Source organism: Gossypium arboreum, chromosome 6 (genome assembly GCF_025698485.1).
Source record: "Gossypium arboreum isolate Shixiya-1 chromosome 6, ASM2569848v2, whole genome shotgun sequence".
In the NCBI taxonomy this organism is placed as follows: Eukaryota; Viridiplantae; Streptophyta; class Magnoliopsida; order Malvales; family Malvaceae; genus Gossypium; species Gossypium arboreum.
This window is the reverse complement of record NC_069075.1, coordinates 136,531,560-136,552,153: the sequence shown is the minus strand read 5'-3', so window position 1 is coordinate 136,552,153 and position 20,594 is coordinate 136,531,560. Positions and strand designations below refer to the sequence as shown.

At 35.6% G+C, this 20,594-nt stretch overlaps 2 protein-coding genes across 6 annotated transcripts; one reads left to right on the top strand and one right to left on the bottom strand.

Moving 5' to 3' along the window:
* The first annotated feature begins 2,470 nt into the window (after positions 1 to 2,470).
* LOC108486128 (fluoride export protein 1) lies at positions 2,471 to 6,596 on the top strand. Of its 4 annotated transcripts, none has more exons than XM_017789971.2 (7): positions 2,471 to 2,946; positions 3,880 to 4,244; positions 4,335 to 4,409; positions 4,579 to 4,677; positions 5,164 to 5,356; positions 5,486 to 5,910; positions 6,124 to 6,596. In XM_017789971.2, exons 2-7 carry the CDS (start codon positions 3,882 to 3,884, stop codon positions 6,340 to 6,342), a joined length of 1,374 nt encoding a protein of 457 aa, XP_017645460.1. In that variant the 5' UTR covers positions 2,471 to 2,946; positions 3,880 to 3,881; the 3' UTR covers positions 6,343 to 6,596. The 4 variants fall into 4 exon arrangements, with proteins under 4 accessions (XP_017645460.1, XP_052885423.1, XP_052885422.1 ...); XM_053029463.1 differs by lacking the exon at positions 2,471 to 2,946 and adding an exon at positions 3,557 to 3,765; XM_053029462.1 differs by lacking the exon at positions 2,471 to 2,946 and adding an exon at positions 3,557 to 3,765 and having other exon boundaries at positions 3,875 to 4,244.
* LOC108486129 (uncharacterized) lies at positions 6,320 to 19,623 on the bottom strand. 2 transcript variants are annotated; one of them, XR_001871433.2, is made up of 7 exons: positions 18,989 to 19,623; positions 14,137 to 14,262; positions 13,745 to 13,896; positions 13,492 to 13,651; positions 8,057 to 8,204; positions 7,861 to 7,953; positions 6,320 to 6,692 (listed from the first exon to the last, which is right to left on the bottom strand). XR_001871433.2 is itself a non-coding variant. In XM_017789972.2 (6 exons), exons 1-5 carry the CDS (start codon positions 19,472 to 19,474, stop codon positions 8,058 to 8,060), a joined length of 1,071 nt encoding a protein of 356 aa, XP_017645461.1. In that variant the 5' UTR covers positions 19,475 to 19,623; the 3' UTR covers positions 7,657 to 7,953; position 8,057. The 2 variants fall into 2 exon arrangements, 1 of the variants encoding a protein (XP_017645461.1); XM_017789972.2 differs by lacking the exon at positions 6,320 to 6,692 and having other exon boundaries at positions 7,657 to 7,953.
* Between the last annotated feature and the right edge of the window lie 971 nt (positions 19,624 to 20,594).

The window sequence follows — 20,594 nt, the reverse complement described above, 5'->3', positions numbered from 1 at the left end:
CCACCAATTGTAATGAACTGAAAGTTACGGTATCGAAAATTGAGTCTTGAGTACTGTTTCCGTGAAATTTATTCATGAATATTTATTAGAAATATTTATGAATTATAGTTGAATGGTTATTTAGTGTTTAATTAAGTGAAGTAGCTTGAATTTAGTTTAAAGGGCTAAATTGCATAAGGAATAAAAGTTTAATTATAGATTAAAGAAGTAAAAGGGACTAATCTAGTAATTAGACCTTAAGTGCCATGTGTGTGTTAATATTGAATAACGTGTGTAATAGTTGGTATATATGTGTAATAGCTATAAGATATTTTATGTTATAGCTATTACACATGTTAGTTTTATATTTATTATAGGTTAATAATAGTATAATAAGTAAAATTGATAAAATAGAAAAAGAAGATAGAAAGACTAACAGAGAGCAAACGTGAAAGAAAGAAGAAAGAAAGAAAGAAATAAAAAAGGGAAATTTGAGGATTAAGGCCCTAAAGTTTGATTGGTAAGTTGTTTTAGCGCATTTTCTTATGATTTTTATGTTTATAGATGTCTAATTCAAAGTTCTACATGTATGAGGTTAAAATGAAGAAAAATAGAGAATTTTTAGATATTAATTTAGTTGAATAAATTGAGGTTTTATGGGTTAAATTGATAGAAATTGAAGTTTCTATCTTTTTGGAAAATGGCATTGTACTTAGGATGTTTTTTGGTCATTTTGAAAGTATCTAAGTTGTTAAGTGATATTTTGGTATGTTTTGTAAATGTTACCAAAACCTTAAGTATGGTATGTTTGATATGTTAGTGAAGAGTAATAAGAGGAAGTGTTGGTAAATATTGTAGAGAGAAGAAATGAAGATGTTATAAACTTAGTTATCAACATTTTATACTAAAACAGATTTGGACAGTAGTGGTAGTCCAACTTTGAAAATATACCAAAAATAGTATAAAGTGAATTAGATAATGAATAAAATTTGTAATTGAAGCTTAATGAATCTATTTTTATATGGAAGAAATAAAATAGGTAAAAGAGTTGTATTTTATGAGATATTTACGTTTTGGTGAAACAGGGTTAGAACAATTTCTGGATTCCCTGTTCTGACTTTAGAAATTCACCATAAATTGTGTATTAAGAATTAGGACTCAAACTTTATTTGTATGGATTCCTTATTGAGTCTATTTTTAATTGAAACAAATGTCATAGTCATTGGATTTCTGTACAGGAAGAAATTTGATTCGTAGTGCACAAGGGTCAGAGTAGTCGAACCCTGAAATAGGGGAGACTTTTTCTAATAAACTGTACTAATTGGCCTGACCAAAAATTCTAGAAAAAAATTAGTAAGTAGATATATGAGTCTAGTTTCAGGAAAAATTTACGGAATTAGATTTCGAGTTTTGTAACTCGAGATATGATTTTTTTAGCGACCGTGACGCAGATGGATAGTTTACTACGAAAACTGTTTAAGTGCTAAGATAAGTTTTGTAATGTCTCCTGCTCAACTCCAGCGACGGTCTCGAGTAGGGACGTTACACCAATTTCTCACATTATATGAGAACTCCCTACATTGTTGATACCGATGAGACCGGCTTGGCCTTTCCCAGAGAAAAGAGCAACTACCTATCTAGCAATTTATTGAGCTTTATGGAATCTGAACTTTGCGAACAAGTGGATTCAGAGAATCCTTCTTACTTCTTACAATAGAGGGATAAAAACTCCATCTCCAAAGCAACGTGTTGGTAGCAATGTTAATAGAAGTATAACCAATAATAAATAAATGCAAGATTTATATGGGCTCTCTAGCGATTCAAGGAGCGCAATACCTCTTTCATAATGTGGAAATGAGGCAAGTTTGGGGGGAGACTTAAGAAAATATATCAATGGGATTTAATTGTTCTAATTCGTCTCTTTCACTCATTATTTCTATGTTGATCTCGTTTGGAATTGTTGAGGGGCCAAACATGACGACTTTGTCAAAATCGTCAAGGATATGGTGAGGCTTTACAACCTTTTTATCATGATCATCACCGAGACTAGGGAGAGAAGGGATGAGGTTCCTTCTATCATCAATCAACTCCCCTTCGACAATCAGTGATTATTGGACATAAAGGTGGACTTTGGCTCGTTTGGCTCGTATGGTGCTCAGTGGATGCTTTTCCTAGTTTAACTTAAAGGTTGTTGCTAGTTCTCATTTACTGAAATCTTATCTCCACTCCATAAATGTGGGGGTCGTCCCCTCCCTAATTTGAGGTTTAGGTGATCTCGTCATTGTTTAGATGCTTAGGGTTGAAGGGACCCCAATTCATGTGGTCCAACTTGAGGGAACCCCCCGAATCTTATTTCCCAAAGTCTTACTAAGCATTTTCTGATCCCAATTGGAGAATCCTTAACTCCTTTTACAACTGTTTATGTATGAAGTTTTTAACTTTGATATGATGGATTGATGTTGGACATACGTTAGATATAATATAAATTATGGACTTGAAATAGTAACACAATCTATCTGTCATCGCGTATAAACATACATGTGAATAGTACACAGTTCCATAATTAAAAAAAAAAAGAGAGCAAGTCAAACTCGAACACATGGCTTAGAAACAGCACAACGCATGACATTCATTGATTCTGCTTTCTTCATCCTCTGCAACCAATCTTACCTCAGTGTTCCCTTTATTATTATTATTTTTTGATCTTCCTGAAAACCCATACCTCCATTACTACACACCATTCATTCGTTTTCAGTTTTTAACTCTTCCAAAACATTGAAAAACACCCTTTTTTCTGGTTTTTCCCTTTTCAATACTTTAATCTCTATTTTGCATCAAAACTCCATCTGTTTTTCCCCATTAGTTCTTGTTCATAACGCGTTTGTTTGCTTTGAATCCTCTCTATTAATTTTTTTTTTCCAGTTGTTCGTTTCCCTGGCCGTTCTGACTTTCAATTATTAGTATTTGGTATGCCACTTCTCTCCTCTATTTTTATTCAAATTTAACATATGAGCAGTAAACTTTTTTTTTTCTTGTTTCTTTAATTTTTTATTAGCTTTTGTTCATGCAGTTTCTTCTTTGTTTAGCTGGACTTTTTGATTTGTTGTTACGTTCTCACTTATACATATACTGTTCTTATTATTTTAGTGCAAAAGATGGAAAAAGTTTTGGCTTTTAAAGATTTCAGTTCTATAAAGATTTAATTTTTACGGAATTTCAGCTAAAACCCAATTGGATTTAAAGCTGTGTTTATTGTAGTTCTTTTCAGATGTAACTCATTTCAATTTTTTCCCCTGGTTTGTTATGTTAGTGGAGGACACATCTTTAAAACCATTGAAAAAGATGTTAGTTTATGGTTATTGAGATTGTTCCTAAATTAAATTTCAAAAGTTCCGTCTTTGTGATTACTCTTTTCTCTTAATGAAACGTGGGATCCACTTCCACTTTAATGGAGTGGTAGATTATCAGAAAAGAATCATGGGGTACATAGTTACTTTGTCTTACTCTATGTTAACCACTTTAATTATTGATTCCTTTTCTTTGGTTGTTATAAAAAAGGTTTGTTTCTTTTTAAATGGTTGCCTACATCTTTCATTTGATAAGAATTATCAAAATATAAATCTTATTAATTGTTATGTATTTGTTAAATTGCTGAGAAATGCAGTTGTCTATATGTATTTGTCTTGCAACTTGACTTTTTTGTTATGAGTATTTGCAAGAGTAATCACTTGTTGTTATATGCATGGACTTTAGTTTAACAAAGTACTTAAATCATTGGTTAAAGCTGTGAGTATAACTGACTCAATCATATTATCATCAAGTGATGATTCATGTTTGCTGTTGCTTCTTTTGAGAAAGCTTTACTTATAGGATCGAAATCCGATATTTCTGGCAGGACAGATATGGATCGTGGTACTAATAACCCTGAGCCTACAAGAACCGGAGCATTTAGCCGGACGGGCAGCCTTGGCTCTTCATTAAGGAAGCGTTCCTTTAGTATATCAAGTTCTGTGTCCTATCGTATTGATGATGACATTGGAAGTGAGGCTGTTTCGGAGGCAGGGGATATTGGTGATCGGGCTCTTCAAAGCAACAGGCACAGTGTGAGTAGTAGTTGCCGCTTATCTCTGGATCTTGCAATGGAAGGCGGGTCAGTTATTCATCCAGAAGATTTGCATAAAGTCTCTGTTGCGTCACCCATGCCAGAGAATGTCACATCTCCCCTTCCAGTTTATCCATTAAAGGGCCCTGGGGATGAAAAACAAGTGAGCTTTACTGTGTTATTTTTTCCCCCTGTTACGCTGTTTCGCTGTAATAATAAAAGTACATTTGGTGCATCATGCTTCCACATGCAGGAAAAACAAGGACTACCTATGTCGTTGGAGTATATTTCGTGTCTTATCCATTTGGCTGTTTTCGGAATTCTCGGGGTAATTTACTTGAGCTTCCATTCTTGAGTTAATTAGTTTTGGAATTCTGACTTCTGATATATAAAACATAAGGTAGAATACTTTTTGTTGGTAAAATTGACTTCTGGTGTATAAAACATAAGGAAGGATACATTTGTTGGTAAAAAACTGACTTCTCATAGTTTTGCAGGTTTTCACAAGATATTTGCTTGAAAAACTTTTCGGACCGAGTCTTTTAGGTGTGACCAGCAATGAGACCATTGTATACCCCAACCTTCCTTCTAATATGGTATCTTCTCTCTCTCTCTCTCTCTCCAACTCAAACACTGTTTGCAATGAGTAACGGTTTATGGGTGTAGGGTGCACATACTAACCGGTACAACCATGGTTGCACACAGTGGTTCGCTCTATCACAATGCCACAAGATTTGGACTTTGGTTTGTCTAATGCTAATTGAGCTGATATATTGATGATATGCTAGTCTAGGAGTGACTCTTCATTAATGTTGTTGTGAAGCTTATGCACTGGATGTGCTTCTACAAGCACTTAATCCGAACCCGTAGATTCTAGATAACCCGAGGAAGCTACATTGGTAGACAACTCTTTGCAGACTTTGGTTAGGAAAGCCTAGAGATAGATCGGATGCCTAGTGTTCAGTTTTTGCACTTCCAAATAAATTTTTATTCACTTCGGATTTCCTCTCTTCTTTGTTTCACCCCTATGAATATATTCAAAGTTTTTTTCCACTTGTGAACTTGGTTACATGTTCATACAGGTTGGCTCTTTCTTGATGGGGTGGTGGGGTGTTGTTTTCAAAGGTGACATATCTCAAGTATCTGATATTTTGGCAATTGGATTGACTACCGGATACTTGGGTAGCGTCACAACATTCAGTGGTTGGAATCAGAAAATGCTTGATCTCAGTGTAGATGGCCACTGGGTGCAAGCTATACTTGGGTTTCTCATAGGTAATGTGCTACATGATGCCTGTTTATGATTGGAAAAAGTGTTTTCTGTTTGGATATTCAGAACTAATGAACAAAATGGTACTCTCTTGGCTCAATCATCCATTAAAGTTGAAACTCTTTTTCTTGCAGGCTTGTTTCTTGTAGCTTATTCTATCATTTTTGGGATAGAGACAGCAAAGGGTTTCCGGTGGATTCTCAAAAAGCTGAATACAAGATCGGAAAAGGGAGTCCCGAGCTCTAACTGTAATTGGACACTCAACAGCTCCAGACGTCATTTGGTAGCAATGTTGATATTATTGTTAGTTCTTGGTGTTTTATTGGGCGTGAGTGGATTGCTGCTCAAGGAAGAATTTAGCAGTGGTAGCAGTGGAGCTCAGCTGTGGCTGGCTTGCTTAGTTGGACCTTTCGGAGTATGGATCAGGTGGTTCTTGGCTCGACTTAATGGACGTGGGTTAGGAAAATCTGGGATTTTGAGATGGCTTCCATTCGGGACATTGATCACCAACGTTTCTGCTGCTTGTATAATGGCTGGACTCTCCACGATTGAAAAGTCGGTAAGGGCTCACTGAATGGTTTCTGTCCGTAGTTTTTATCTTCTATTTACCAATGTCACTTGTTTACACGACGCATGTGCACTAGCATAGTCTTCCACATTAGCAACTTATGGCTCTTTCTCATTATCTGCATCATATCCTCATCTGCCAAATAGTTATATGCAGCTATGCTTTCAACATTGTGAATACCGAAACAATTCCTATGAGGTGCAGGTAAATATCAAGAACTTCGACACTGTTGCAAACGGGATACAGCTAGGATTTCTGGGTTGTTTGAGTACAGTTTCAACTTTCATTGCCGAGTTCAATGCAATGAGAGAAAGCAAGCACCCTTGGAGAGCTTACCTTTATGCTTCAACTACAATGGGGATTTCATTTGTTTTAGGGATTCTAATATTCAATGTACCTGTTTGGACAAAAGGATTTACTTAGAATCCGGGGGTTGCCGCAGGGATGGCTATGTTTTGAACCCGGGGATGTCAAAAGTTGACGAGAACACGTTGGTTTGTTCATAGAAATGAACACCTGCTGTGACAATACCTTGCTGTCCGTTAGTATTCTCCATCTAATACATTTACACGATTTGTACCAGAGAGCAAGGTATATACATCAGTTTTCTTCGTTCTTAATAAGCCACCACAATAAAATGAGTTACGAAAAGCTCCATTGCTGCCTTCAAAGCTCAAGTTCCCGGAGTGTGTTTGTATATTTTCTCGTGTCACAATTGAAGGTGTTTTATGTTGACACTAATGAACCATGCTTCTTGAGAGAATCAAATCGACCTGGATTTACAAGAGACCTCTCTCTATCAACACATCATGTAGCAAGTGCAAGATCATTAAGGTAAAAAAGTTCGACATTGAACAAAATGATCATGGGTTTATCATAGAGGTTTAGTGTTCTATGTTTTATTGACACTAACAACTTAAATATTAATTTTATTAAATTTCAACAAAAAATATAGTTCAAAAAGAATAAAAATTAATAAATTTCATCAACATTGAGAAATAATGAATAGAAAAATAGCAGGTCCATAAATTACTGTCTTCAGAATAGTGAGAGTACTGAAATACTACTCTTACTGGTATAAAAGAACAAGAAGATGAATGGAAGTGTATCAATGCTCTATTCCAATTGATTAATAAAATACGCTCTCTCTTCTGCTCTCTCATTTTCTTTATTTTTTACTCTCTATCTATTTATTTTATAACAAATAATAAAATAAAATCTGTATTTAAAATACAATTTGTTGAAATATGATTTGTTTGTTGAAGTGCATTCGTTGAACTATTAACAATACCTTGATTTGGCCACGGATCAAAATATTTTTAAAGAATTGTAGTTTGGTGCAGCATGGTGACAGCCAAGTGACCAAAGATTGGGTAGGAGACAAACTTTATGTAAAATTGTTTTTGTTGTTTCAATAACATGCTGGTGTCGGCACGGTGGCAGGCAAATGATCAAAGATGTTTTATACCATGGGAATGGAGATGTATGAATAAAGGCTTTTATATTCTCCACCACCATCAGTATGGAGAGAGGATTTCGGTGTAATCTTTTTTTCATAAGAGGCTGGCACTGTTGAAAAATATGTTTCACTTCACTTTTATTTTTTAGTGTACACAACCAAGTGTACTTAGTGTATTGATCAATGAAAACACAAATAATTTTTTATCTATTGATCAAACTGGCAAGGGATTCATAAATCACTAAATAACGTTTGTAAAGGTCAGACACAAGACAAAGTCGTTGAAATGGTAGCCTCTGAGATTTATTAGAACAACAGACATTACTTAAAATGAAGTTCAAAATTCTAGAATGAGGATGATCCAATCTTCAGTGCCTAGTAATAACAGGGACCTTTGTGATGATAAGATAGTGTTTGTTGGAGAGCAAGATTCGCTGAACTATTAACCGGTAAATAACTACTTTAACCTAACTGACATTTACCTCTTCGAAGAGCACATTTTATGGTTAGTTGTTTGCCTCTTTCGTGAGCATCTACGGTGAGGAGATTAGTCATTGTTACCAGCAGTGGATCGTCTAGTTTCAACAAAAAAAAGTAAAAATTGAGTCTCATAAACAAATGGACGCTCAATTAGCACAAATTTTCAGCTTTTCATTTTAAACAAAGCATTTGAGTTACCTTAAGAACTTCTGAGTTCAGCCTTCATGGCCCATCTTTCCATCTCCTCACATACTTCTCGTATTTTGCTTTCTCTTTCCCAGTCCCATGTACCTTTTAGTGTTGATTCCGTACCTTCTTCATTCACCTTGCTCTTTAGTCCAACTCCCTAAGAAAAAAAAAAGGATAAGAACTGAGAATAATTAGTTGCTGCTTTGATGTAGTTGAGAATATTTGATTATTTGATATTATTAAATAGTATCTTTAGAGATTCCGGTGGGTATTTTAGAGATTCTAATTAAGAGATATTATTTTCTTAGTTGTTAAATGCTATATGTATATATAGTTGTACATATTTTTAAGAAATATATACTTTGAGAGAGTTTTTTCCTCAATACATTAGAGTATTCATCTCTAATTTCATCATGATATCAGATTTTTTATCCAGTTTTTGAGATTTTCTTTCTTTTTTTTTTTCTAATTAAAACTTTTTTTCCCACGAACCGTAGAAACACAAATTTGATACTTTCCACCCTAGCCTTATTTTTTCTTCTCAGCACCCTTACCAGTGGAGTTGAAATCCACTCGTCGGTGAAACCCCCGACTTCGGTGACTAGAAGACCTGCGCGTGGGCCCTACACGTCGTTGCAAGCTTTTCCTGCTTTGTTTTGCGTGCCACACATGGACTCTACCTGTTGCCGCCATGTGTTTTCTGATGCCGTCGCTGTGCTCTCTGCTCTCTTCCAATCATTCTCCTCTAAGTGGTGGTGTGTTTTTGGCTAAGTTTTTTGTGTGGGATATATTTGGTGTTTTTCTTTTTTTAGCATTTTTGTTCTAATTGTGCAAGCAGATTTTTTTTGGGAGGGGTTTAGTGGTTTTTTTTCCAGAATGAGAAGCTCATGATTCCAACCGATAATCCCTCATTGCAAATTAGCCTTGTGAAGCTTGATAGACATAATTACCTTGCTTGGTTTGGTCTTGCTTGTTGTTTATCAAGGCTCGTGGCTTACAAGGATACCTCACCGGTAACTCATCGAAACCTAAACTCACTGATTCAACCTTTAGTTGTGGGATTCAATGAACTCTCTTGTTATGACATGAATTATAAACTCTATGCAACCCCATATTTCCAAAACCTAATTGTTGCTTGATACTGCAAAAAAGATTTAGAATGCTGCTGCTCTCACCTACTCTCATATTGGGAATGATGCGTAAATTTTTTAGATTCATAATAAGGTGCATGGTAAAAACAAGGGGAGCTAATGATTTCTCAATATTTTGCTGAATTAAGTGGGTTATAGAAGGAACTTGATTATTATTAAGATTTTCAAGCGAATTATGCCAATGATGCCGAAAAGTTTCAAAAGATGGTGGAAAAGGAGCGTGTTTTTCATTTCTTGGCTGGGTTGAATACTGAGTATGATCAGATTCGGGTTCAAGTGCTTGGCAAGACTTCGTTCCCTTCCCTTCATATGGCATACTCCTATGTACAACAGGAGGAGAGTCATTGTGGTGTTATACTCTATCGGGTGGTAAGTCTACCAAGGATCACTTAACGTATGACCACTGTGGTAAGCCTCGGCACACTAAAGATTTGTGCTGGAAGTTGCATGGTCATCCCACTCGTGGTCGTGGTGGAAAACGAGGGGGTAATTTTCGGTCTGAGTCAAATTTGTTAAGACTCTGTGATAACAGAGAATAAGTCCACTTTTGTTGGAAGTTTTACCTCAGACCAGATTCAACATCTTCGACGCTTCTTGTCTCAATTGGACTCTACCTCGATTGGCAAGTCTAATCATGCAAACTCAGGTATTGTTTTAACTGCTCCATTTACTTCTGACTCTTGGATTATTGATTCCGGTGTGAATTGACTTATGACAGGTCAAACAAAAGCTTATTTAACTATACTACTTGTCCATCTAAAGATAGTGTGTGACTAGCCAATGACTCCCTTACCTCCATCTCCAGAACAGGCTTTGTTGTTTGTACTCCCAATATCACTTTATCCTCTGTCCTTCATTTCCCTAAATTTCGGGTTAACCTTTTATTTGTTAGTACTATCATTAAATCCTTAAAATGTAAACTTGAATTCTTTCCCGATCATTGTGTCTTTTAGGACCTCTAGATAGGGAAAACGATTGGCAGTAATAGATTGTGTAATGGCTTATATCTTCTAGATCAATTGTCCAGTATGTCTCAAGCATTATTTAGTGACAATAAAGATGTTAACTGGGAGATAATTCAGTGGAATAAGCGGTTAGGACATCCATCATTTACTATTCTTGCAAAGATGTTTCCTAATTTGTTTTCAAGAACTCAATTAGACTCTTTAGTTTGTGATGCCTATGAGTTTGCTAAGCATGTAAGAAGCAGTTATCCTTTGCGTAATAACAAAAGTACTATTCCTTTTGAGATTTTTCATTCGGATGTTTCGGGCCCTACTCGCCTTACTTCTTTATCTGATAATCATTGATTTGTTACTTTTATTAATTGTTGCACTCGGATGACATGAGTATTTTCATTAAAATGCAAAAGTGATGTTTTCTCGTGTTTTCGTTCTTTACATAACTTGATTACTACTCAGTTTGATGTTAAAGTTAAAATTTTGCCAGCTGATAATGGAACCAAGTATAACTTTAATGATTATTTGAAATCATATGGTATTTTGCATCAAACTAGTTGTCCAGGTACAAATGCTCAAAATGGTGTTACCGAAAGAAAAAATTGGCATCTTTTGGAGGTTGCTGGATCACTTATGTTCACTATGAATCTCCCAAAGCCTTATTGAGGGGATGCGATTTTGGTTGCGGCTTATCTCATTAATCGGATGCCTCTTCGGGTCCTTAATTTTAAAAGCCCCATAGAAACATTATAGGGCAAGACGAATTACCCAGTTTCACCAAAGGTCTTTGGTTGTGTTTACTTCGTTCATCTTCGAAATAGGAGCAAACTGGATCCTCGCGAGTTAAATGTGTTTTTATTGGATACTCTCCAACACTGAAGGGTTACAAATGTTATCATCCGCCATTTAGAAAGTATTATGTAAGTATGGATGTAACATTTCATGAAGATGAATCCTACTTTTCTTCATCACAACTATCTCTTCAAGGGGAGGTTGTTGAAAATGAAGAGATGATACCTTGTTTTGTTACTCTTTCGAGAAAGAATTTAGTTCCAACAGAAACTTTGGTTCAAGAGAAGACTAGTGGATGATTGTTGGATAGGCCTGATTTACAGGCATACACTAGAAAATGCAAGAAAGAAGATGTCATCATACAATCTACTTTATGCCTTAACTCCTCATTGTCAAGTGAGTCTTCTTTACCTCAAGTTGCTACTGATTCGAAATTATAAATAACCCAACTAAAATGTGTTAGAACTTGCACTTTACATCCTATCTCTGACTTTGTCTCTTATGATTTCTTATCCCTATCCTTTAGAGCTTTTGCTTTGTCTTTGTTCTCTATGTTTGTTCCATAGGATTAGAGAGAGGCTATCACCGATCCAAGATAAAAGAAGGCTATGATTGAAAAAATGAAGGCTTTAACAAAAAATGAGACGTAGGAACTAGTTAATACTCCTGAGGGGTAGAAATTAGTTGGCTGCAAATTGGTGTTCATTATCAAGTATAAGGTTGATGGTTCAATTGAAAAATTCAAAGCCAGATTAGTGGCGCAAGGATTCACTCATACACATGGAGTGGATTATTAAGAAACACTTGTTCTAATTGCTAAATTAAACAGGATTAGAATCTTTTTATCATGTGTAACAAATCTTGACTGGGACTTACAGCAGTTTGATGTAAAGAATGTCTTCTTACATAGAAACCTGGAAGAAGTGTATATGAAAGTTCTTCCAGGATTTGAGGATAAAGATACTCAAGGGAAGGTATGTAAACAGAAAAAGGCCCTATATGGACTAAGGCAATCTCCCAGAGCCTAGTTTGACAGGTTTAGTAAAGCCATGGGGTTGTTTGGCTATCTACAAAATAATATTGATCATACCCTCATTATAAAACATCACAATGGTGAGATTACTCTCATTATAGTTTATGTTGATGACATAATTATGATAGAAGATGTCAAGGAAGAAATGACCCGGCTTAAGAAACAATTGGCTCAGGAATTTAAAATCAAAGACTTGGGAAAGTTATAGTATTTCCTCGAAATAGAAGTGGCCAAATTGAAAGAATGAATTTTTATTTCCCAAATAAAGTATGTCTTAGATCTTCTGATAGAAACTGGCATGTTAGCTTGCAAACCAGCAGAATCAACTATTGAGAGTAATCACAAGTTACAAGCAGGGATCAATGAAATGGTGGATAAAGGGAGATATCAAAGGCTCGTCAGACGTTTAATTTATCTCACCCATATTCGACCTGATATAGCCTATGATGTTAGTTTGGTAAGTCAGTTTATGAATGATCCTCGCGGAGCTTATATGCAGGCAGTATTACGAATTTTGTGCTATTTGAACTCTACACTGGGCAAAGGTATTCTCTTCCCAAAAATTGGTCATCTCAAGATAGAAGTATTTACAGATGCAGATTGGGCTGGCTCTCTTGATGACAAAAGGTCTACAATGGGTTATTGTACTTTTGTGGGAGGAAACTTAACACTTGGAGGAGCAAGAAACAAAGTGTTGTGGTTCGATCAAGTGTAGAGGTTGAGTATTGGGTCGTGGCTCAAGGAGTTTGTGAGCTTTTATAGCTACAAAAAGTATTGGAAGAGCTAAAGTTGTTGAACGAAAATGGATCAACCTTGTACTGTGACAACAAGGCGGCCATCAGCATAGCTCAAAATCCAGTACAGCACGATAGAGCCAAACACATCAAAATAGATTGTCATTTTATTAAGGAAAAAGTAGCCAGTGGTGCCTTAAGTTTATCTTACCTAGCATCCGAAAAACAGTTGGCTGATGTTTTTACTAAATGACTCAACTTTAAGACTTATCATAATCTTCTTTACAAGTTAGGCATGCAAGACATCTATGCACCAACTTGAGGGGATGTATTGAGAATCTTTGATTATTTGATATTGAGAATCTTTCATTATTTAATATTATTAAATAGTATTTTTAGAGATTACATCTGATGTTTTTAGAGATTCTAATTAAGAGATATTATTTCCTTAGTTTTTAAATCCTACATGTTTATATGGTTATACATATTTCTAAGAAATATATACTTTGAGAGAGTTTTTTCCTCAATACATTAGAATATTCATCCCTAATTTCATCATATGTAAATTGTGGTTGCTTCATGTTTATAGTGATTGCGGATGTTATCACGATGAATATAGGCAAGAGAGAGCTCTGGAACCACAAAATAGCAACCTGGTGACTTTTTGGGTCACTGCTGTCATCTTGAAACTTTCATATTAAGATCTTTTGATCAACTTCATTTATTTGTTGTGGATGGTCATTACAGAATGGCAAAACAAGAAGAGGTGACATACCAGCTCAGAGAAAGATGACGCATCTGAAAGTTCATCAGCATGTTCTGGCCTTCTAAGACGTACATAAAGAGGTTGTCTCACTGTTAAAAGTGCCATCTTAATATCAAGGAAGCCAAATTTCACCATCCTTTTCAGAACTCTGGCCTGGTAGGTCTTGCCACTACCATAAAGACAAATTAACTTCTAAGCAAAGGAGTTGAAAGATTTAGAAACAGAGAATGTATGTTCATTATAAACAGGATTAATTTAAAACCTGCTGCGATCCCTGAGTGGCGATCTATGCTCTGGGGCTGGTATAAGTCCAGCAAGCATTGCAGACTCGGCCAAGCTCAGTTGAGATGGATGCTTCCCAAAATAAAATTTTGATGCTGATTCAATGCCATTAATACCATGTCCCAAGTATATCTGTAATTTACAAAGGCCTTTTCAGATTTCAAATTTCAACATCTTAAGAGTCACAAAATCCCAAAACAAATGGCTATAATACTACTGCTTTGCTTCTTTCATCCATTCTTTGGACATTCCTTGATAATGTATTTGAAGTATTACGATCCATTCAATAAAAAAGATGGGAAAGAATGAAGCACATGCATAAACATTAGGAAGGGCATCAATCATCAAAGTAAATGAGACATATGATCTGACCTTACAAACATAAGAGCTCAATATTCTTTGTTTTGACATTGTCCTTTCTAGTGCCAGTGCCAACACCATTTCCAGGATCTTTCTCCAGAATGTGCGCTCATTTTTCAGGAAGGTGTTCTTCACAAGCTGCCATGTGAATTGCAGAGAATTATCAGACAAAACAAAAATTGATAAAACAGACAAATCAATTAGAAGATATATATAATAACGAAAACTGCAAGTATTGGTTGAATTCAATCCATTTCCAGAATTTGCAAAATAGAAAATGGTCAAGGTCCAAAATACCAGTTGATATGTAAGGATTCGTTTGAGGCAACAAGAAGGCAGGAGTAAAAGCACAAAAAAATTTATCATCTCAACAATCAAAATGTCACTCAAACCAAACAAATACAAAGATATAGATCCATTCGACATTAACGCTGTAATGCCATATTAGCTGATTGATATGCCCAAAGAATACAAACATTCCAATAATGTTTATGAAGGTTGGGGGCAAGATAACATCTATCAAGTGTTATGAGGATAAGATAGGCTTACTGTTTGTCATCAGTGATTATCAACTTCAGATCATATCAAATATGATGAAAACAATTAAAATGTTTTGGAGGACTATAATCCTATCAGTTTAACTAATAGCTTAATTTTAACCTTGTCATTGAGCAGAAAGGAGGAAGTACCACCTGGCCAAGTTTGAACTGCCAACTTGAAGTAGGCTAAGCAGAAAATAAATAAAGAATTACTTGAAAAAATGGTCAAAACAGCTGAACTGTGTAATAAACCAGAGCCACAAGTTGTCCCAACGGTACCAAAGAAAAATATACAGTTGCATGACAAAATTTAAACTACTAACTTTCAATCTCATATACATAGAAGGATAACAATATTAGGAGATAAACAGTTTCATTCACAATCCATGTGTTGCTTACAAAGTCAATAACAGCCAACAAATTACTACAAGGAAAAACAAACGATCTGGAAAGAGTTCAGAAATCAAGATACGCTAACGTAAAATGATGTAACTGAGTTCATGCAGAACAAACCAGCACCGGAACCACATACCGTGCCAGCCACCTACAGCAACATGTGGCAGTGTGTACCCCTGTAACTTTCAGTGGTCCTAACACTATAGGTTTGGCAGTAGTAGACAAAAAATTAACACAAAGTTGAAAAAGATTAAAAGAAAGAGGCAAAATGGACAATAAATTTCCATGCGATCTTAATATTTACTTGAGTAAATAATTTGCACAAGGTGAATAAAATATAGCCAACCATCCATCTACCCTATATTTGGATCTTTTAGAGGAGATATACACAATATTGCCATCTCTAGTTCAGAGAATAACAACTAAGTTTAGTTCCCAATAACAAACACCAAACAACCCGCATTCACTACAATTTCTACACAAGGTGCATAAGTTGCAACCATTCACATTATCTAGGGCCTGAGATTTGCTGTGAAGAGATATAAGAAAGGCATGTATTTGAGCCAGTTGTACTACTATGAGAAGCATTTGCTTGTGGGAATTGCATGAAATCACTTTGCTTTCTTTCCACTTCTATCATGGAAGCCTCGGTAAATCTGCGGCCATAAAAGCGCAAAAAATTCAAGGACTCTACTCTTGGCTGACCTAGAGGAAGCCCACCTTCCAACATCCCAACAACAGTGGCCATACTTGGCCTCAGTGTTGGCTCCTCATGAACACAACACAAAGCAACACGCACTAGTTTCTCCACCTCTTTATTTGTCACTCGTCCCTCAAGTTTTGCATCCGCAAGCTCCAAGTATCTACCTTGTTCATGCATCTCTAAAGCAAACAGTGGAAAATAAATCAATCCCATCACTGATGAGGACAAGGAGTTGCCTCCACCACTGTTGGTATCCTCAATGCTATGACTCTGAGATTTCAATGAACAGTTTTTCCTCCCACTCACCAATTCAAGCAGTACCATTCCAAAGCTATAAACGTCAGTTTTTTCAGAAATTGCAGAGTTAGTAAGCCATTCAGGTGCAAGATAGCCACGGGTGCCTCTCATTGTAGTGAACAGGCTGGATTGTTCTGGGGTTAGAAGCTTTGAGAGCCCAAAATCTGATATTTTTGCTTGAAAATGATCATGCAGGAGAATATTTTCTGGTTTGACATCGCAATGAATGATCTTATGTTCACAGCCTCTGTGCAAATATGCAAGCCCACGAGCAGTTCCAAGTGCTATATCAACTCTCTCCTGCCATTCTAATACAGGTCCACTGCCAAAGAGGGTTCTGTCCAATGAGCCCCGGTTCATATACTCATACACCAAAAAGCGTTGTCTCCCTTGTGCACAAAATCCTCTTAATTTGACCAAATTGACATGATGAATATTTCCAATTACTGCAATTTCTGTACAGAATTCTTTTTTCCCTTGGATTCCAGGATTTGAAATCTTCTTGACTGCCACAACAGTTTTATCAGGAAGTGTTCCTCTGTATACAGAACCAAACCCTCCAGATCCTATTTGGGTCTTAAAATTATCAGTAGCTGCCTCAAGTTCTTCATAATCAAACTTTTGTGGCAAACCTGGAATGTAGAAGGCATCCATATCTTCTGAAGAACCTGAGTTTACATGTCCTAATTTTATCTCTCCACCTTTGCTGTGTAGCCGCCTTTTCCACCAGAAGAAAACTAGAGCAGCTAACAGAAAAAACCCGATGGAAGGTAGGAGCACAATAGCTGCTATGGGAAACTCTTTCTTTTCATTGCTAAAACTATTGTCGCCACCAGAATCTGTTGAAATAGGTCCAACAAGTACTTTTACATATCCCAGAAAGTCATTTTCTACAGTACTGCTCAATATAATGGAGCCCAAGTCATTTTCAAGCACATAGCAAGAGCCAGAATAATTTTCATAGAACATGCCCAAGCAAGCACAGTCTTCAGAGCATAAATCTTGACAAACTGGAAATCTTACACCATATCTGACAGGCTGAGAGAAAAGAAGAGAGAAGTAATCAATACCAGAGCCTAGCCTCAGATATGAAACAGTTGAAGAATTTGACTCGCTAACATTATTGGTTGAGTCACAAGCAGTAGGTAGAGAATATGAACTACCACTCGGCAAACAACCACCAATATTTTGTGAAGCTGGATGGAAATCAGATGGACACGAACAAGTGGGAGCTTTTGAAGTGGAGTCACCTGTACATAATCCCAGTTTGCCACAGCTAGTTGGAATTTGACAGTCATCAATTGGCCCGACAAATTCCTCAACCCATTTACCACCAGAAAAACTATTTACAGTAAAATGACCTAAAACATCCAACTTGGCAAGTCGGAAGGTAGCTGGTGACAAGTTAAGCTGAATTACAACAACTGATCCATTATGACCAAAGAGAGAAAGGCCTGTTTTATTCATTTCCATGTATTCAACCACATAATTTGAATTCACATAGGCCTTGGTATCCATTGACAATATCCAATATGTCTGTCCATGCCATTGCAATAATGCATCAGAAGCACTAACCATGAATCTATAATCACCAGTTGACAAGTTACTTTCTGATACAGCATTTGACAGTTTTGCCCCAACTGGAAGCTGTTGTCCGATCACAATTGTATCAGTTGGATGGTAAAAACTCTCCCACAGAGAACCATTAAATTTGTCAAGTAGAACAAGATTACCCATTTCAGTTAGCAGTAATGCATAAATTGTCGTCCGCAACTGAGGTGTTGACCATTTGGGATTACCATCTGGATCTGCAATGCTAATCCCGTTGACTGTAAGATCCATTTTACCGGAGCTTGAGATAGGAGAATCACGATTAGCTGACCAGATGATGGTATTGGATTCAACATGTATGATGCACAAGTAAAAGTTGGTTTGAGCTTCGGGGTTGTAGATAGAAGCTTTGAATGTTCCATTACGAGAGAACAAGAAGGCACCATCTTTGTCAATAAAACTGAAGTGTGAAGCACTGAAATTTGGGTAGATAAACTCTGAGAAAGATTTCGCAGAGACAGAAGAATAGAACAGGAAACCGAAGATAAAGAATAGGAAGGATTCCATAGAGATGGAAAAAAGAATGAGGAGATTTCGTAATGATGGAAGCCTTGTTGGTGAGGATGGAATATGTCTGCAATGATTTTCTTCAAATTTTTTTCATTGCTGGAGCTCAGCATGCGTTGACAAATCTCTCTACAGTGACGAATTCCTGATTGTTATTTAATTGATGCTAACATCAGCAAGGGATGTAAAGCATGACAAATTTGGTTCTAGTCAAACCTAAGTGTTTAACTATTATAATCAGATAGGTGTTTCCATGCACTAGATACACCTTTCCCATCTATATTTTTTTCCTTTATAGAATTTTCCTTTTCACACTGTTATATTCTTACTCAGATAACTTAAATTACACCTTGCAATACACAAGTTGAGAAAGAAAGGAATAGGAAAAAGACAAGGAAAATAACCAAACACCAACAATACTACCAATTTAATGGTTCCTTGCCAGTCTATCCTACTTGGCTTTATTCCAAAATCATCAATCTGGTATGTACTAGTGCACTTCATAAGTCGCTCAACAACTATATTCGATTCACCTAGGCACAATTTAATATTAAAACTCATACTTGGGTAAACTTGAAGCATGTAGCCCGAGTCAAATGCGTTTTCAGCCATTCACATGTACCGAAATACAAAATTCAAGAAATGAGGCAAAAAAAAAAAAAAAGGAACTCAAATAAACAGCGCCCACTATTTTAAACATAAACAAATGAATATATATATATATAAACGCACTTAGTTGAGGAAAACAATCAAACATGTTGTGTACATAAATATATACATATATCTCGAATTAAAAAAATACAGCACTAACCTGCTGAGTTATGGTGCTACCTCCCCCACGAGCCGAAAGCGACAAAACAGCTCGACCAATGCCAACTGGATCGATCCCAAAATGTGTAAAGAAGCGACGATCCTCGTAAGCAACGATGGCTTCCCATAGATGTTTTGGATAAGATTTGGTCCGAGCTTCAGCTTCACGAGAGAAAGCAACGAGGCTTTGCCAACGAAGAGCGAAATCGGGCAAAAGGACATTGGACAAAAGACGAAAACACAAAAGGGTCAATGAGAAAGCAAGGAGAGGGAGTAGTTCCTGAATGGGATGATGGGTCTGAATGGAGGGGGACTCTGGACGGACTGAGTTGACTGGTAGGCAAAGCAACGAATTGAAGTGAATCGGAGACTTCAGAGAGTAGAAAGTCAAGGTTTTACCGAAGAGATTTTGTGGATTTTTGAAGCGAAATTTTGGGGTTTTGCAGTGGATCATCGATCTGTGAGGAGGAGCAACAACCAAACTCATTTTCTCCTTTTTCTCACCGATTTCGTTATTTGGGTAATAAAACTGTTAACATCGTTGAAGCAACGGTCTTAAAAACATGTTTTTTTTTAAATGGTCATAAAAACAGTTAAACAGTAATTGGTGGTTTTTTTTTTCATTGCCAATCGCCACAGCCAAGATTTTCATTCTTTTAATTTTTTATAATAAAATAAAATAGAAATTATTTTATTTATAATTTTCAATCAAAATTTTTTCAAACCAAATGTTAGTTGCTTGTTATAATTTTTCCAATAGTATTATTTGATTTTTCTTTTCTTTTTACTTCACTCTATTTCCATGTTTTATTTTTATCATTTTAGTTTTTATTTTTTATTATTTTAGCTTGCAACCTTTAAAATTTAGTCTATTGATTTTTTGATAGAAAGGTCGACTAAACTATAAAATTTTAATGGCATTATGTGCAGGGACGAAGTCAGAAAAATTTTTTTAGGAGGGTCAGATGAAATTTTAATTTTTTTACAGTTTATATCTTTATAATTTGTAAAGGATTAAATCAAATTTTTATAAATTTTTATAATTTAGGGGGGCCAAAGTGTAATTTTACCTTTACTAATTTAAAATTTTTTAAAAATTTTAAGGGCCTAAAATATAAATTTACATTTTAGGGGGGCCGAGGACCATGCCACCCCCTGGCTTCGCCCTTGATTATATGGTAATTTATGTGGCATTTCACGTATCCTTTACTATTAATATAGATAAATTTTTTAGAAATTTTTATAAATTTTTAAATTTTTTTATGAATTGTGCAGAGAGTATTATGTTAGTAGTCACGTTAATGTAGTTGAAATTTTAACAGTTTAATCAGCTTTTTCCTAGAAAAACAAATAATTTTGACTAAATTTTAAAAGTTGAAGATCAAAATAACAAAAAATTATAAATAAAAAATAAACATTAGAGACTAAATTTATTATTATGCCAAATAAAATTCACTATATATTTATTTTCACGCTATTATTTTTTAATTTCATTTTTATAATATTTGTGAAATGTTGATTTAGTTAATATATATAAAAATAATGAAATAATATTTGTCTATTTTAATGAATTGTCTATAAATAATTAAAATGAAAGAGCCACTTGG

What these genes read in the sequence shown, in the direction of transcription:
- LOC108486128 (XM_017789970.2), top strand. Translation starts at nt 3,810, where the DNA reads ATGTTTGCTGTTGCTTCTTTTGAGAAAGCTTTACTTATAGGATCGAAA. An exon ending in GCCCTGGGGATGAAAAACAA is followed by an intron (nt 4,245 to 4,334) that starts GTGAGCTTTACT and finishes TTCCACATGCAG; the next exon opens with GAAAAACAAGGACTACCTAT. An exon ending in CCAACCTTCCTTCTAATATG is followed by an intron (nt 4,678 to 5,163) that starts GTATCTTCTCTC and finishes ATGTTCATACAG; the next exon opens with GTTGGCTCTTTCTTGATGGG.
- LOC108486129 (XM_017789972.2), bottom strand. Translation starts at nt 19,474, where the DNA reads ATGAGTTTGGTTGTTGCTCCTCCTCACAGATCGATGATCCACTGCAAA. An exon ending in GTAGCACCATAACTCAGCAG is followed by an intron (nt 14,263 to 18,988) that starts GTTAGTGCTGTA and finishes TTCACATGGCAG; the next exon opens with CTTGTGAAGAACACCTTCCT. An exon ending in CGTCATCTTTCTCTGAGCTG is followed by an intron (nt 8,205 to 13,491) that starts GTATGTCACCTC and finishes TTTTTTTCTTAG; the next exon opens with GGAGTTGGACTAAAGAGCAA.